The sequence below is a fragment of the Petromyzon marinus genome, chromosome 44, assembly GCF_048934315.1.
Source record: "Petromyzon marinus isolate PM22_M1 ecotype Great Lakes invasive population chromosome 44, UKy_Petmar_22M1.pri1.0, whole genome shotgun sequence".
NCBI lineage: Eukaryota > Metazoa > Chordata > Hyperoartia > Petromyzontiformes > Petromyzontidae > Petromyzon > Petromyzon marinus.
The window spans coordinates 474,038-492,490 of record NC_133710.1 but is presented as its reverse complement, the minus strand read 5'-3'; the positions used below and the strand labels follow the sequence as shown (position 1 = coordinate 492,490).

The following is an 18,453-nucleotide window of genomic DNA, read 5'->3' as shown; positions in this document are numbered from 1 at the left end:
GAACACGCGGCTGCTTCACGCAGGAGGCTTCAGTTGCCGCCGCTTTTGCCAATGTTTGCCAAGCGGTTCCAGTCCACATATCTCTCTGTCCCGACCAGGGCAGGAAAAACTAACAACTCTAAAAGTCGTACAAATGCTGTCATTTGTGAAGCAATTTCCAAAATTGCATAACATACCAAGCCCTCCCCCAACGGCATTTATGGATCCAGGAAAGAAAAAAAATCTCCGTCAGTCTCAAGACTTCTTTTCAGGAGGGTCCTGCATTGGGACGTTGAGTCAATTCCTTTTCGAGGGTTCCTTTGCGAGTGGGGTGGAGACGGGGGATGGGGGGGCTATACCGGTGGGAAACCCAACCAACGCACGAGACCACCGGGATGTGCTGCCATCTCCTGGCCAACCTTGCAGCCCAGCGGGTTTTCTTTGAGTGATCCACCAACCCTGACATCCATCCGAAGTGTCGCATCACTGCTGCACGCCGCCACCACCACCGTGCGTTCACTGGGCCTCGAGCAGAACGAATCGTGAGCTGGACCGCTGTGGCCAGTTCCATAAAGCAAGGTAAGTTGTCCATGATAAAGTGTCTCGTGGGTTAGGGATCGCGTAAATGTGAATGTGCCGTACACCCACCTCCACCCGACACAGACAGCGAGGTTTGTCACCTGAACAAAAGCGTGCTAGTTTGCTACGACTTCAGCACACCGGTAGTGTGTTAGCGAGCAACCTCAACGTTTACAATCGGAGTCACCTCACCTGTAACAGGTACACATAATTTCATATCAACATCAATTTTTATTTATATTAAGTCATTGACACCCCCCTCTTCTGCCTGGGCCCTTATCGCCTGTCGGTGCACAGTAATGACATCACCCTACCCTAGTAAGACCACGGCCTCTTCATAATCCCTGGTAATGGCCTGATGATGCTGGTTGTAATTACCAGCGAAACGGAGTGCTCTGTGTAAGCGTTGTGGGTTTACTCTCCAACACTCGGCTGCGCTGAAGTACAGCCCTAACTAATTGGCTGTTGTCGTGTGGGTGTACGTCTCATTTACATTTACGCGATCTATACCCCCGGAGGGGAGGGGGGGACCGTTATCGTGAATAACATTGGTGGCGAACGCGCCGCGTGTTAAATGACCGTAGGTTGTGTTGTCCGTTCGTTCTCAATCTTGATCAGCGTGAGCCGAGAGTTACTCTTAGTCCGAGGTGCTTTATGTAACCGGTGAGCGGACAAATTTGCGGAGCGTGCGCTGTTTTGAAGGGGACATTAATCTTACCCGGCGCGTTCGCCCCGAATACTTCACAAGCGATTCCCCAAGAAGCTCACTAGTAAGGAGAAAGCGGCTTGGAACAGCTTTGTCGCAGTGGTTCGTGGCTTCCTGGGCAATCACAAGGTCGAAAACTACGTGGAGCTGGTTGAGACTTGTGAAGAACTATGGCACAATGGACTGTAGGATGTCCCTCAAAGTCCATATCCTTGATGCTCATCTTGAAAAATTCAAGGAGAACATGGGAGCGTACTCAGAGGAGCAAATTGAGCGCTTCCACCAGGATATACTGGACTTTGAACGCCGCTACCAAGGACAGTGTAACGAGAACATGATGGGAGACTACATTTGGGGGCTGATTCGTGAAAGTGATTTACAGTATAATCGTAAATCTAAAAAAAATACTTCTAAATCTTTTGTAGTAATGTTTGTATTACTTTAGTATGTTGTTTTTTCTGACTTTGTGAACGAAAAGACACAAATTCGCCCGTTTTCTGATTTAAAATCCAGTGAGGGAAAAAAGTATTTGATCCCCTGCTGATTTTGTACGTTTGCCCACTGACAAAGAAATGATCAGTCTATAATTTTAATGGTAGCTTTATTTGAACAGTGAGAGACAGAATAACAAAATCCAGAAAAACGCATGTCAAAAATGTTATAAATTGATTGGCATTTTAATTAGGGAAATAAGTATTTGACCCCTCTGCAAAACATGACTTAGTACTTGGTGGCAAAAGCCTTGTTGGCAATCACCGAGGTCAGACGTTTCTTGTAGTCGGCTACCAGGTTTGCACACATCTCAGGAGAGATTTTGTCCCACTCCTCTTTGCAGATCTTCTCCAGGTTTCGAGGCTGACGTTTGGCAACTCGAACCTTCAGCTCCCTCCACAGATTTTCTATGGGATTAAGGTCTGGAGACTGGCTAGGCCACTCCAGCACCTTAATGTGCTTCTTTTTGAGCCACTCCTTTGTTGCCTTGGCCGTGTGTTTTGGGTCATTGTCATGCTGGAATACCCATCCACGACCCATTTTTAATGCCCTGGCTGAGGGAAGGAGGTCCTCACCCAAGATTTGATGGTACATGGCCCCGGCCATTGTCCTTTTGATGCGGTGAAGTTCTCCTGTCCCCTTAGCAGAAAAACACCCCCAAAGCATATTTTTTCCACCTCCATGTTTGACGGTGGGGATGGTGTTCTTGGGGTCATAGGCAGCATTCCTCCTCCTCCAAACACGGCGAGTTGAGTTGATGCCAAAGAGCTCCATTTTGGTCTCATCTGACCACAACACTTTCACCCAGTTGTCCTCTGAATCATTCAGATGTTAATTGGCAAACTTCAGACGGGCATGTATACGTGCTTTCTTGAGCAGGGGGACCTTGCAGGCGATGCAGGATTTCAGTCCTTCACGGCGTAGTGTGTTACCAATTGTTTTCTTGGTGACTATGGTCCCAGCTGCCTTGAGATCATTGATAAGATCCTCCCGTGTAGTTCTGGGCTGATTCCTCACCGTTCTCATGATCATTGCAACTCCACGAGGTGAGATCTTGCATGGAGCCCCAGGCTGAGGGAGATTGACAGTTCTTTTGTGTTTCTTTCATTTGCGAATAATCGCACCAACTGTTGTCACCTTCTGACCAAGCTACTTGGTAATGGTCTTGTAGCCCATTCCAGGCTTGTGTAGGTCTACAATCTTGTCCCTGACATCCTTGGAGAGCTCTTTGGTCTTGGCCATGGTGGAGAGTTTGGAATCTGATTGATTGCTTCTGTGGACAGGTGTCCTTTATACAGGTAACAAGCTGAGATTAGGAGCACTCCCTTTAAGAGTGTGCTCCTAATCGCAGGTCGTTACCTGTATAAAAGACACCTGGGAGCCAGAAATCTTTCTGATTGAGAGGGGGTGAAATACTTATTTCCCTCATTAAAATGCAAATCAATTTATAACATTTTTGACATGCGTTTTTCTGGATTTTGTTGTTATGCTGTCTCTCACTGTTCAAATAAACCTACCATTAAAATTATAGACTAATCATTTCTTTGTCAGTGGGCAAACGTACAAAATCAGCAGGGGATCAAATACTTTTTTCCCTCACTGTAGGTATATTTCAAAATATCACAGTCCTGGTCACTAAAGCAAAGTTTGTGGGTAATGATAGCCATTATGTTATTTTATTATTTCTTATTTATACGTGACTTTACCGAAAAAAACAAAGAGTAATTCCTGCAGTCACGAAAGCTTCAAATCAAGTCTGAATGAAAGCCATTTAATTTACTTCTTAGGCATAAGTAATTACGAAATAACACTACGCAGGAACAATAATTGTGTTACATAGTGTAATCTTAGAACAGAGCATGGTCCTCGTGTTTAGCTTGTTGGTTGCTGTGGTGCAATGCCAGTTCCCGAATGTTCCACCCACTGAAGAAGTTCCTCAATTCCCCCCATACAGACCCGAATGCCCTCTTCTCGTGCCCTGCAACCAGAGTGATATATGTAGCCATGATCGGCCTCATGGTGATGTGGCCCGGTCTGCAGCCCTGGCGAGGTCCTGCATGGAGCCGACAGACCGACAGGCGCTCCATGGTCTGTCTCCTCACAGCAAGTCCACACGTGTGTCAGTGCCACTGGAGTAGCCCCACCTCCACATCTTGTGAGCTGCCCACTTCCGTACCAAGTTCGCGTGCGGGTGGGTGGGTGGTTGTTTGATACCCGTTCACGGCCAACACGTGACGATTATATGAACCGGTCCTGGACCTTTCCTAGGTCAACTCAGCCTCAAATTAGTACCTGGTGCGGTGTGTAAATATCGCCACTTAGGGAGACAAAGGTGGCCAGGAGTGGTTCTGGTCACCCACCCCTCGTGTGTGCCGTGCCAGCCTTCATAGGTGCTCGCTAACAGCACTTGCCCCAACAGTCTGTCGAAGGCTATAACGGGGGATCTTTGTCTGAGTGATTGGGTGTGTGAGTAGGTGAGTGAATGGGTGTGTGAGTGGATGGGATGTATTCAGGAACATGTATTTAGATTATTTGGCTGCTATTAATGTCGACATGATTAACCACTTTTCTGAGCTATCATTTGTAGCCAGGTCGCTTATGTGCTCAGTGGGGGCTTTACCTGGTAAGATTAAATATAGTTTCATTTGTATATTTTAAGTGATTTGTTTACCTTTCCTATACTCTGCACTCCTATCGTGTTTGTGTTTTGTTTGTTGCAACATTTCGACCGCCCCGACTTGGACATGTGAAAAAGAGCTTTATAGCTCATCGGATTCCTCCTGCCGTATATTCTGATTGTGATTTCCGATCAGCCACGCTCCAGCACGTTCACCCCCACCCCCTCCTTTGCCGTTTGAAGGCGATGGCGAGCGTCCCCAAGCAGCTGGGAGCGGGGGTCGTCCTTCTCGGCACCGGCGGTCACGCGTTCCGAAACGTCGATGTTCGTGGTGGCGCCCGCGATGATGGTGCCGAGCTCCCCGCTCACCACGTGTCCAGTCGCGTGGCCCTCGGCGATGTTTCTTCAGCGGCTCTGTTGCCACTGCAAAGATGAAATGTCCGTCAGCGTAGAACTGACCGATACGATACCCTGAAGGAGAGTCCTCCAAATTGCTAAATGTTGAGGTTGTAATCATTTGTTCTGCAACTTGCAGGTTAACTGAACAATTGCAATCGGCGCATTATTAAAGGCATCCACGCGACGAATTATGTACGTTGAACTTCTTTTGCACCGTACGTAGCCAACCGTGCTAATCGGAGGTGCGGGTGGAAGGGGGGTGGCTCTTAATGACATAAAATTGGATGAGATCATTACCCGACCTAAAAAAAATCAATTAGGAGTCGATTGCAATGTAAATTGCGAAAAAATTAAGCAATTCATAATCAGATTGCTGCGCCTTGAATATACACCGGGGATTGTTACGTTATTTAACAGTACTGCATGTAATATTTAAAAGTACTGTATGTAATGAAGAGACTTGACTCGCGCTACTGCAGTGCAGTGGTACAAATTGGTCGGTGATACTGGGGCACGCAGAAGAGTTTTTAGAACAACATGAAGAGGATTTACTATTCATCTTGCTTCACCCATCAAAGTCTTACCGAGTCTTGCAACTCTTCAGGAGACTCCTGTAACGTTTTCGCAGTGGGGGGGGTAGGATAATTGTTTTGTCTAACCCCAATTTAAGTCATTGCAGTTGGTGTTTTTCAAATTTGAATCATGATGCCAGCACACAATGGACTACTCTTGCAAAGGATGTTCACGAAATGTGACGTCTACGATGAAGCAGATGGCTTCAATTTTATGGTTTGTTGCAAATGCAGTATTAACCAGGGAGGTCAGTGGAATCGAACTGTGAACTTCTACAACAATCGGCCAATTTGTTACGGCTAGGCCATGCCACACCTGTACTTAATTTGAGAAAAATACCACCTCTTTAAAGCTTATGCATACTAGTTTGCCCCGCAATGACCATTACTGTGTGACAAGAGAGCTGGTGGCAAAGAGCTGCCCTCTGTTGAATGCATCAGGTCAATCGAAGGAACGTCAGATGCTGTTCTGCGATATCCACTTTCACGACACATTTTCACGCACGGGGGCCTGCGCTGCTCGAGATCCGAATGGATTGACGTGATAACCAACACGATATGGATGAAATTAAAACCGAAACGGGGGGGGAAAACAAAAAGTAATAAAAAAATATATCCTTTTCAAACCACAAAGAGATTTCAAAATCAGTGCCCTTATACCGAGCTTCGAGCCACTGATGCTGAGAAAGTGGCCTCATGTTACCACAGCTCCCGGGCAAGGCTATTAAATCCAAAGATCCAGTCAATCAGCTCGCTAAAGCCGCGACACATGTACACAGCGCAGTGCTTGTGTATGCTCTCCATGCCTGCGGTAGAGAATCCGATGATCGAGTACGCTTATAAATCTGCGTCGCTCGGTTAATTAGTTTAATTTCAGGTTCTACTGAAGCCGGCTGAAGCGCAGCAGCGCGTGATGAAATAATATTTATAAAGATCGAGGTCATCATGGCCACCGTCACCGCCTCCTCTCTGCCGAATCCCGCAACTGCTGAACAGTTGACACCCAACACTGAAGGGTCTGCCCCTCGCAATATCCCACCATCTGGCCTTAAAGTCTACCCCCCTGGTCGGCATTCTCTGGGTGCTACTCCAATGGCCGTCTCGGTTACCTGCCCTCCCACATTCTGCACACGTCCCCCACCCTTCACAAACCTCTCCCAGATTACATCCTGCAACATTCTTAATGCAACATTTTAACTGTTATGCATGCTCCTGTACTCAAAGGCAGGAAGATGTTTTTTTTCTAGTTGCTTGGGAAAAGTCCATCTCTCCAACCCGTAAGAACACGGACATTACAACCGAGTAGGTTGTTGTGGTTGTTGCCGCGTGTTGTTCTGTACAATGTCCAACGTTTCACTCCGAGTCCTGGAAGCATCTTCAGGAACTCGGTTCAGACATCATTTGTCAGCTGCCAGTTCAGCATGATCATTTCTCTGCAGCCTCATGTCATCACCATAGGCACCCATTGGTTGTTTATTCAGCACTGCCCAAACAGGTTTTCTTTACAAACGCCGGCTGTGTGCATGCTTGTGTTCTTTAACAGCTCTCTAAAATTAAATACGTGGTATCACATAATTGCAATTAATGTAAATGAATGACTTTGCAACCTTACACAAGTAATGTGTGTGGTGAAAATATAATCCCCTCGCCACAAAACCCCCAGGGAAATCATTTCATACTGCACTTGCGTTTTATGCGAGGGCACATCATTAATCTGCATTTATTGCTTAAAGGGCCACCCCTCCTGCTAGCAAAATACTTCAAACTTTGTTGGAATACGACAATGAAATGGGAGAAAACAGCAGGTGCTCCTTTAAGGCAAAGTTTTTGTTACGCGGGGAACAGTGGTGAGTGTTTAATGAGTGTCTGATCAGGACAACAGGAGAAAAATGAGGATTCATTATTTTATTTTCACCAGAGGCACAGCAGACGTGGTTTCCTTCTGGGTCAGAAGATGCAACAAAAGATTTCCACTGCAAAAAAACAACCACACAAACAGACTTCTCCTTCGCTGGTCCTTTCAAAAACAGCAGTAGCCTTCCACCCCACCCCAGTGCTTGGAACAGCATTTATAGAAATAATCGCCGTCACTTTATTTTTTTTTTGTCAAACCGCAGTGCGCACCCAATACACAGAAAGGGCGAGCGATTAACAAACACGGGAGGCTGTGGGCGAGACTACAATGACGCCCACTCGCCCGTGTGTCTGTGCGGATGATTGCGACGGTTCAGGCTTTGCCGAGTGCCACGTTCGTCCCGTTGCCAGACTCGTTAAAGCGCAAGAATTTCAAGTTACCATTGACCTACAAAAGTGACTTTTTTTTTGCCTAAGAGCAATCAACCAGGTCAATTTAAAGAAGGAACCTCACGCATGGCAAATAATATGAAATTGCAAAACTTGAATCGAACAACCTCTTACTCGAAGGACAAACCCCAATTAAACCCTTGCAAGGAATCACATACATCAAGCGATTAATGTTTGCGGCGCACGTCCCCCACCCCCCCCCGCCCCAAAAGAAGAGAGAGAACGGCGAGAAACATTGTTAAAAAATAAACATACCCACAAAGTGCGGCGATACGCTCTAGTGAACGCTGCTACTTCTACTCTACGCGGAAAATGAAGATGCTGTCAAAAGTAAATCCCGTGGCCAGATCGAACCCGGGGACCCAGTGTCAGTGTAGTGTCAGCGGGGAGACGAAGTGACGGCACTGACGCTCTGTGATGCGCGAGGCCGCCCCCGCCCCCCCCCGGGGGGGGTTGCAGGGCCCAACGTGAGTGATGCCTTGGCTGAGAAATGACAACTACTCGGGGAGGGGGAGAGGGAAGCGAGGGATGAGTGATATCTTACCTATGGAACCGGCGCACAGCGTTTTACAGAGGGGGAGGGTGGGGGCGGGGAAGTGTTATTACGGTCTAAGGAGAGCCCCCTGCTCTGACCTTTCCAACCGTCATTATGGGACCAATGCCCTGCCTGTTGCATCCATTAGTCAAGGGCGCTGCTGGATTTTTATTAATTTTGTAGGTGACTGCTGGGGTGGATTCCGCGATGTGAATTGAAGCGACGCGTCCGATGCGTGCCAAGTGTGTGGGCGGGCACGCGGTGCACGCTGGGAAGCTGGATTAGCGAGACGACGTTGGAACTTGAGGGGCGGGGATGGGGAAGCGGTCTGTAACCAATCAAAAGAGAGCGGGGTTACGGGGCGGTCAAGAACGTTGGGCAACACAATCGCCACCACCACCACATCTGTATCATCCCCAACATACAACATTTTTACCTATACCAGTCCAAATGTAATGTGCGCTGTTGATCTTCAATGTGGATGGCCAATCTAATAGAACGCATTCGGGGAAAAGCGGATACCAATTACGTGACAATTGGCTTCACCTCAGGAGTCAGGGGCCAAGTGCCCTCGGCCACTCTCAGTTCCACGTAGCGTGCACTGCGCGCGTCCACGAAACCCTGCGTGCGTGCTACACGAGCACGGTCCCCGGCTGATCTCGACGCGGGGATCACGGCCCGGTGTTTTGGTCCGCAAGGAAAAACCTCAAGGGACGCCACCGCCACGCCGTCTGAATGCTTGGCACTGGATGGCGGCGAGGGATGGACTCGTCGACCCCTATGAATTAAGTTCCCGGCATTGGGGGTTAACGACAGCCGTGGGGGTAGAAGGGGGGGGGGGGGCAAGGCAAGACACGCACGGCCGAGGGAGCCACTCCCTCCGCTAAGGGCAGTTAGTCTCGGGAATGTGTAGCTGGATGGGAGCGTGTGCTGCAGTTGACAATAGGGGGGGAGTGGGGGGGTCTGAGCGAGTGCATAGTTCCAGGTGGATGATGCGACTAAAGCCCTGGGCTGTGTGGGGGCACTGGGGGTTGCCTGTGGTCCGGGGGTTGAGCGCGTTTGTAGTCCTAGCCGTAGAGGTCATCGTCCGCATCCTCGTGGTACAGATTGCCGCTGCCACCGCTTCCGCTGGGACCCTGGTTGGGGGCCGAGCCACCCTGAGATGCTCCCGGGAACCTGCAATGCACAAAAGGGGGTGGTGGGCGAGGGTTGGGTGGGAGAGGAGGACACGTGATTACGTCGCATCTCGCCGACGGACCGGCAATTACCCATTACGATATTGGCTCCGAAAAGCACACTTCCGCCGGCACCATTGGCGGATATTCCACATTCCCAAGGTGGGAGCCAGTGTAGTCTGCCATTCGTAGGACACCCCTGTAAAGACTTGTACTATTCATTGTATAGGTCCCGGATGGTTCATGGGGCCCGAGTCAAGGACCTCATTGATTGAGAGTTGAGAGGCTCCATCTGCAGTATCTACGTCACCTAGCAGGATTGATAAATCCTCACCGGCCGTGATCAATCCACTGCTGGATGGTGATGACGCATGGGGCGAAACGTCACGGATGTAACGGCGAATAGCATGCGCGGCACGACGCAAACGCGCATCTGACGACAGGAAGCGGGGAAACGCCGCCATCTTCTCGTCACGACAAAGCCAAGGGCACAAAAAAACTAAAATATAAAAAGGCGATAATAAGTTTCACAAACAGGCGCACTTTGTGGCAGCGGCTGCCAGGAGGGACCAATCTTTTCGCGAGCCGCCTCGATCGCAGCGTTGCTGTGGCGGTACTTGGAGGATGCGTGGAAGTGCTCGCTTACTGACAAACTATGGGCGCACGCCGCCAGCTCCCTCCTCCGCAGCCGCTCCCCGCGGTGTGCAAATGCTACCGAGGCTGGTTTCTGTAAACCAATGGAAACTGCAGCCAAGGACTTGCACACCTCCACCCCCCCCTCCCCGTGTCGCCATACAGCAACATCAGGCGGGAGACCTGGTGATACTTTATTCGCCTTAATTAGGGTGCTGCAGTGGTGAGATGGTAACTCCCTCACCTGGTATACAAGAGTTTGTGGGTCTGATCCCAAACCCGACGCCTGCTATATTGAGCTATCATTTGTGACCAGGTTGCTTCTGAAAAAGAGCGATATAGCTTAGTGGGCTTAGCTAGTAAACAAAAAATTGTTTAGTTTCAAACAGCAGTCGGCAACAAAAGAGTGAATCCGCGGAAGCGTGGCAAATCTAGCATCTGATCCACTCACGCACTCACCCATTCACTCACCTACTCAAACACTCACCCAATCACTCACGCACTCACCCATATAGCCTTCGACATACTGTTGGGGCAAGTGCTGGTGGCGAGTACTAATTAAGGACAGCAGGCTGCAGAAGACGGGTGTGGTCAATACCACCACGCTCGGGCACCTTTGATTCCCCAATGCTAATGTATATACGCTATACAAGTTACTCATGTAAGGCTGGGTCGACCGAGGGGACGCCTCAGAGCAAGTTCAGATACCGCCGGTCAATTATGCAAGCCATGGCAGGGAATCGGACTGTTTCGCCAGGATCGTAGCGCAGTGCTTCAAACAACGAAAACACGGCCCTCCACATGGAGAGACGCACAAACATAACAAAGATACCCCCCCCCCCCTTATCTCCTAGCCGCCTGTCTCCCCAGTGTTAATGTTTACACACTGCACCAGTTAAATTTCGCCTGTTATTTATTGGTCGTGAACGGGGAAACACCAAAATACACGAAAATATTTACTGTTTTTATTTTACCAGGTAAGGCCCACTGAGCTACATAGCTCTTTTTAAATGATAGCTCAACGAAGTGGCTAATCATGTGGAAATATATAGCAGCCAAATACTCTAAACGCATGTTTCTAAATATGGAGGGCAAAACCGAAGGACCCGGTTAAAATCTACGCAACCACGGGGAGAGACATGCAAACTCCAAATATACAGGAGTCAGGGTCAGGATCGAACCCCCGATCTCCTGTATACCATGCAAGGTAGTTAACATCTCGCCACCGCGGCATATACACATTCTTCAAGCAACTAACTCAGATGCAGTGGAAAGTTGTACGTTAACGTGATATGTAAGCAAAGAAGCAGCTTCAAGCGGCGGCATTTGGAGTACGTGGAAAGGTTGGAGTAATTACCTCAATATACGACAACCGTCTCTTATGTCGAGGAAGTCCTCAAGCGAGTCGAAGATTTTTTTCACACTTCCCAACTAAGGTTTATAGTGTTAATTTGTTATATGTCAGTGTATCCATCTATCTGTCCTGTTTGGATTTTTTATACCATACTTCAGCATACTGGTCAGTGTTGGTTGGTGAGCTTAGATGTTGCTGCAATGTTCGCAGATGCCCACAACGTAGTACCAAAGCAGCCTATAAAAGCCTGCTTAATACATGGTGGTTGCCTATTCAAGCACTGTCCAAGCCTCAAACCTGCTTAGCTTCTGAGATGTGATTAAGAGATTTGGTGGTGCATGGCAGGCAAATTGGTCACAGGCCAACTTAATCTGTCCAAGGACAGAATTTCACACGTGTTAATACTTTTTTTTTGCCAACATAACAAAGTTTGTTTACAGTGCTTTCCCCTTCCTAGCAGCAGCATACTTTCCTTAACCACACAAATCACCATCAGAAGCACAAAGGGCCTCATGGCGAGTTTCCTTGCAGTTCGCGTTGGCCTAATTTATGCTTCAGACTTTCGCACGCCCGTTGCCAATTAGAGCGCGAGAACACACACACAAAGCACCAAATTAGGAAGCTTGAATAAAAGCAGACGAACGAGTGAGAGAAGCCAGCGAGCGCCAGCGCGCCCGTCACAAGCAATACGAAGTAGGCGCTGCTGTAATTGTGCGGCGAGCACAGAAACATTTATCCATAATAGAGGTTTTATACCGCTCCTCCCGTGTCCTTCAACGAGCCACACTTAGGGGCGCGTCTAAGTGGAGCGCCGATTTCCATTTCGACGGCGCCAGTTTGCGTCTCGAGTTGATCCACTGGTCCCCCCGGTCATAGGAATATGGAATTTCCACAACTGGCTCAGACCAACTAAAAGGAGAGGACTGCCACGCAATTGGGTTGGGGGGTTGGTGGATCGTACGAGGATAATTATATTTCTGTGGAATTCTAAACCAGCCGAACCACAAGGTGGCCAGATTGCAGTACAGCAAGCGGGTTTCTTGACCTGTCTGTACAGATTTTGAGTGCTTTTGCTCAAGGCACTCCAGTTTTCTTCCCATGAGCAATACGCTCATTAAAAGGGAATTGGTGATGCGTGGCAATGCTAGGGTCCAACTGAAAAAAAAGGCTCGAGGCTCAGTGACTTTGCTGAATAAATGGGCGTTATTACTATTATTATTTAAAGCATCTGCAGAATGTATACAATCTAAGGTGGGTGCGCACTGCTGTGTGGTTATAGAGCCCTCAAGCTCACAATTGGAAAGTGGCAAGTTGATATTCTAGTTGGCCACACGGTACAGCTCGCCCCAGTTTAGGAACCAATGAATCGGATCGCGTCCGTGACCAACGTATGACGAGTACATCAACATTCGGTTACACACGCGTGCCGGCAACACCGATTTTTCGTTAATGTGTGGCCGATGTCTCCGTAGCGAACAAGCAACGTGAACCTGGGCCCCCCCTCCCCCCTCCGACTTTTGCATCACCGCGGAGAGTGCCTCGCACTCCGCAAAATGTCAACGTGCGATGATGTCTCAGGGGTGTGCCCGGTGGACCGATGGACAGTCGGACGGACGGTCGGTTTCTCACCGGAAGCTGCCAAAGCCGCGGCTCTGCTGCAGCGTCTGAGCGAACATCTCATATTTGCGGATGTCGTTGTCGCTGACGGAGCGTCGGGCGAAGCGCATGGCCTCTTCAAAGTGGTCGCGGCGGATCTCAGGCACCGCGTCTTCGTCTTCCACGTCCTGCGGTGACAAAGCGGTACAGCACGGCCCACGCAGAGCGGCGCATCGTTATCGCGATCACGTCAGCGTCACCACCACCGCACATCAGGAGACGAGCACCTCACCCAGCAATAAAATCACCACCAAGCGAGCAGCACATCACAAGATGGTGCTACCAGAGAAGGCAGTACCATCGTCACCACACTAGGCTGCACATCATCACCACACTAGCTAGGCAGCAGCACACCATCACCACACTGCTAGGCAGCAAGCCATCAACACACTAGGCAGCACACCATCACCACACACGGTGGAAGATGATCACCACACAAGGCAGTAACATCGTCACCCCACACCGCATCACTACACAATGTAATAATAGGAAATGGGGCTAAAGGGCACAGTTGATATGTGAAAGACTTGTGCTTTTAATCATACAGGCATGAAAGCTTGCACACGCTTGAAGTTGAAATATTTGGAAATGCTGCTGTGTTGGCAGTGGTGCACAAGCACCAATAACAAAGACAATGCAATGTGTCCATCAAAAACAGTCTAAGTTTATAATAGGTGACGTTTGGGGCAATGGCCCTTCTTGGCCCATCTTCGGAGCACATGTATGGTCTATGATATAATTTTAGGGCAGCGTTATTGACGAACGTGTTGAATTTTATGCCTATTAAGTTGAGGAATGCTGGAAAACCACCATCTGAATATGGGCCACAATTCCAATGTGCAGCATACAGATCGTCGAATACCAGCTCTCACACTTGTGTATCATGGAAGGCACAAAACGTGCGATCATTGGCATCTGTGTTCGGGTGGCAGCAATTTATTTGTACCGACATCTGGTACCGGTACTGTGTTGAACTTTATTACGAGACTGCACAGTTTTGACAGACCTAGGCTGACTGAGAAATATGGTCACGTTTGGTCTGCAGAGGAAGAGGTGGCAACCCTAAAGAAGGGACTTTAGCAACTCAATTGAGGGCGGCCATCTTGTCAAACTGGCCCGGATGACTCTGCCACCATGTTGTCTCTGCTCTGCACCTTGTGGGTCACAGTGTCTCCTGCTGGTGGTTATGGGCGGTGCATCCTCAAAATCTGCTCGAGAAATTTCAACGGTAAGGCTCGGAGTTAGTCACCGTGGTCACAGACACCGTGCCATCTTGGGTATGGATATAGAAACAACAGCCTAAGGTGCTCTTTGAGCAGGTTGATGGGGAATACCGCCCCACCTTATTCGGTGACAAAAAATTTCCCCCGCTCTTCGGCCATGATTTTGACTAAAGATGACCGTGCCAGAATCGCAGCCTTACTCGTTTGGCTCTAGACACCGTCACTCACAAACGTGCATGAGGCAGAGTAGGTAAGGGTACCAATTACCGAAATTTGGAAACACTATAGTGGTACGGATTGATTTATATTAAATAATAAGCTTCCTGTCATTAAGAGGAAAGTCTCAACAATGTCAGTCACAACTGGCTTTCTTCAGGAGGAACCAAGCACCAATGGAACTCAGTCACGTATGGACTTGGAAAAGAGTGCGTGATTTGGTGATGGTTGGGCGATAGACAAGCAGCTGAACGTAGTGGAAAAAGCAAGTTGTGCTTCCTGACCCCGCGCCGACTCGGTACAGCCCCAGCACAGCTCGGATATGCACGTGGAAAAAGAGATATATGCGCGCAAGTGTGTGTGTGCACTGGGAGTGGAGCAGTTAGCGCGCTGCGCGACGAACCCAGTGACACAAGTTCGATTCTCGCCGACTGTCAATACCTGTGACGGATATCTGAACCGGTCCTGGGCCTACCCTAAGTGGACTCAGACTTAAATTAGTACCTGATGCGATGTGTAAACCTCGCTACTCAGGATACAAAGGATTGGTGGCTGGCCACACCACCCCATCGTGTGCCGTGCCGGCCTTCATAGGTGCTCGTGAACCACACTTGGCCCCAACAGTCTGATCACTGACCATGGCACCGTCCGGGTTGCTCTGGCGGTCGCGCTCGCGCCGGATCTCCGACTCGATGCTCTCGCGGATCGCCAGCTTGCAGGCACGCTGGCAGATCTCCGTGAGGTCGGCGCCCGAGAAGCCATTGGTGGTCTTGGCCAAGTACTCGAGGTCCACGTCCTGTAAGGGAACACGCGGGGGAGGGGGGGGGTGATGACGGTGAGCGACCTGCTAAGCTCGACTGTAGACGGACGGAACGTCTCGAGTCACGTGGCATACAGACCTCGTGCGGCACCCGACGTGTGTGTTTGTGGCACTCTGCTCTCAAAGTCTACCCACCGCAAGGATTTATGAATGAAGGCTTCAATATAATAATGCATTTAATAATATAGATGTCTATAATATAGCCAGGAAAGCTTCTCCATTCACACAATTATTTATCAGGAGGGTGAAGCATCGGAATGTTTGGTCAACTGAATATTTTACCCTAATTTGTCTTTCCCTTCACAGTGGTTAGCGAGCTCAATCGATTCTCAGTCATAGCTGATCAGCGGCGAGTAATATCCGATTCTGCCCCCCCCCTTCCCATTTCTCCAACCAGCAATGACTAGCCTGGCAAAGCATGGCCAGACAACTCCATGCCTAACATGGCACGGACAAGCCTTCATCCAGCAGTGGATTGACAAAGCGATGCAAGTTATTAATCACGTATTAATCAACCAGAAACAGATTTAGACTTTAAACATTATTCAGAGTTGGACCATTTGTGTGGACCAACACGAGCCAACGTCACAACTAAGATAAATTAATTGGAATAAAATTAAGGACTAAGGATATATTTTTTTATTAATATTAACTTTTTAACCATCCCATAACTTCTGCAAAACTTGTTATATTCAATTTTGATTTAAAGCTTTCGTGACTGCAGTAATTCATATTCTGCAAAACTTGTTATATTCAATTTTGATTTAAAGCTTTCGTGACTGTAGTAATTCATATTCTTAGTTTTTTCGGTAAAGTCAACGTGACTTTACCGAAAAAACTAAGAATATATTGTTATATTCAGTTAGACAGCAACTATGACCAAACAAGTCAACTGGAAACCTACAAATTACATCTAACCAGATACATCCACACAATTTTCCCCACACAAAAAACATATTAGGCGGCCATCTTGTTTGCTTTATGAACGGTGAAAGCCGAGCAGACAATAAAGCCGAGCAGACAATAAAGCCGAGCAGCCTTTCCCAAAACTGACTGGTGAAAAAGCAACCAAGTGGGTGGCTAAACAAGAGTCGAAGAAATATGAGAGGACAGAATGAAAGGCGTGAAAGACGGCCTGTGCTTGCGCTGGTGTTACCCTCAATCCAGAAGTAGACAGAGCATGGCTGCTGCTTAAGTGCAGGGAGAAGCCGACTCAAAAGTGTACGTTAGTTAAGTTATATTATTTGACATTGTCTGAAAATAGCTCAAGTATTTTTGTCTCATTAGCAATGCTTCACAGAGCCTTGGTATCTACCACTTCTAATTTATTTCTCGAGTTGCGTTTTTCCTTTCATAGCTATTTTCAAGTTGCGCCTCGAAGTATCTCACTAATTAGTGCTACCGCATGCGCATTGTGTAATGATGCATCTGTGTCTGCTTGCGTGCAGGGTGTGCGTTAAGTTTGTGTGCCTGCCTGTGTGTGCATGCTTCTATGCGTATATAATGCGTGTTTGTACATATGTTTGGTGCATGTGTGTGTTGTGCGCTTGGCTATGTATGTGTATGGAGTATGCGTAGGTGTGTGGTGTTTATCTGTGTGGATTGTATGTTGTGTGGTGATCTTGTTTTCAGCGTCTATGTGGGGGTGTCTGTGGGGAGCGGTGGGGCACTGTAATACGAATATCTGAACCATTCCTGGGTCTCCCCTGGGTTAACTCAGCCTCAAAGGAGTACCTGGTGTGGTGCGTAAACATCGGCACTGAGGAGGGCGTGGTGTTACGGCCACTCACCAGCTAGTATGCTGTGCCGGCCTTCTTCGGTGCTCGCTAACAGTGCTTACCTCAACAGTCTGTTAATGCTGTATGGGGGAAATATTTGTCTTTATGTGCATGCATGCGTCTGTGCATGGGGAGCGGTAGTGTAGCGGTTAGCATGCTGCGCTACGAACCCAGCGACAATAATCTGAACCGGTTCTGTGCCTCCCCTAGGTCGACTCAACTTCAAATTAGTACCTGTTGAGGTATGTAAACATCGCCACTGGGGAGACAAAGGCGGCCAGGCGTGGTGTTGGTCACCCACCCCCTCGTGTGCCGTGCCGGCCTTCATAGGTGCTACTCGCTAACAGCACTTTCCCCAACAGTCTGGAAAGGCTACATGGGGGATCTTTGTCTTTCTAAGTGTTTTTGTGCTATTGTGTTTGTGTGCGTGCATGCCATGGATGCTGCATCTCTGCGCAAGTAATTGTGTCGCGTCCGTGTGGGTGCTGTACGTCCGTGTGTGCGTGCACGCAGGCTCTCACAGCTTGAAACTCCCCTTTATTAAATGCAATACAACTTAACCACCCAGTCGGCCAATACAAATGCTGAGAAATGATTCAATTTTGGGTGAATTTGTAAACGCTTTCCATGGCTCGTGTGGGGCCACGCAACCTTCCAATCCCAAGGTTACCGCATGTCGACGCCGCGGTGGGTTTCCAGCGCCTCAAGATTGTATCAGGGGGAAACCAAACTCGTCGGCCGCACCAGTTCTCAAAATTCCTGTCGTTCCTCGCTCTGGAAACGGAATTGGCGTACCAGAGCAATGAAGCAGAACATGGACGACGCGTCGCAGCGACAGCTCGCCTCCATTCTTTCTGACGAAGAAAATTAACGTTGAGGGAGATAAAAAAAATAAGGGCACCGGCAACACGCTAGAGGATACAGGAAAACCATATTGAGTATGGAGGAAGAGAATCACCAACCCAATCTCGGCCCTGGAGCATCTGAGCTATAAGCTTAGAGACAAGGAAGAAGACACGAACATGGGGTCTATCCCCAAAGCTTAGACCGGTCTTACCTGAACCTAAGACCAGTCTTACACACCGGATCCTTAGACCGGTCTTACACACCTGAACCCAGAAAGGTAACGACCGGCTAAAACCCCCCTGCAACCCCCCTCTCCTCCCTCCCTTACCCCCTACTCCCGCCTGCTCTGCTGAGTCTGGTGTGCCTCATACCGTCGATGCCCCTGGACCTGCCGCCCAGAAGGTCATAATGTTGATCTATTCTCGTCAACGTATGATGTGAGGGAGCATGTGGAATACAAATATTTTATATCAAAAAACAATGCCAGAAAATGAGTAGTGTAATCCAGCCAAAGAGCTTGCTCCAAGAGTTTCTCCATTAGCTGCGGCTAAGACGGAGCGGCGATCCGC

General features: G+C 48.7%; 1 protein-coding gene across 3 annotated transcripts in view; it reads right to left on the bottom strand.

The window, feature by feature from the left end:
- Positions 1 to 7,234: 7,234 nt before the first annotated feature.
- LOC116951885 (transitional endoplasmic reticulum ATPase) overlaps positions 7,235 to 18,453 on the bottom strand; it is a 75,396-nt gene continuing 64,177 nt past the window's right edge. The window contains exons 16-19 of one of the 3 annotated variants that reach the window (XM_032970703.2): positions 15,078 to 15,236; positions 12,975 to 13,129; positions 9,219 to 9,359; positions 7,235 to 8,511 (exon numbers count right to left, since the gene is read on the bottom strand). In XM_032970703.2, coding sequence (XP_032826594.1) covers positions 9,251 to 9,359; positions 12,975 to 13,129; positions 15,078 to 15,236 — 423 coding nt within the window. In that variant the 3' untranslated portion in view covers positions 7,235 to 8,511; positions 9,219 to 9,250. Of the gene's footprint in view, positions 9,360 to 12,974; positions 13,130 to 15,077; positions 15,237 to 18,453 lie in introns of all 3 variants that reach the window. The other 2 variants (XM_032970704.2, XM_032970702.2) reach the window with 2 other exon arrangements.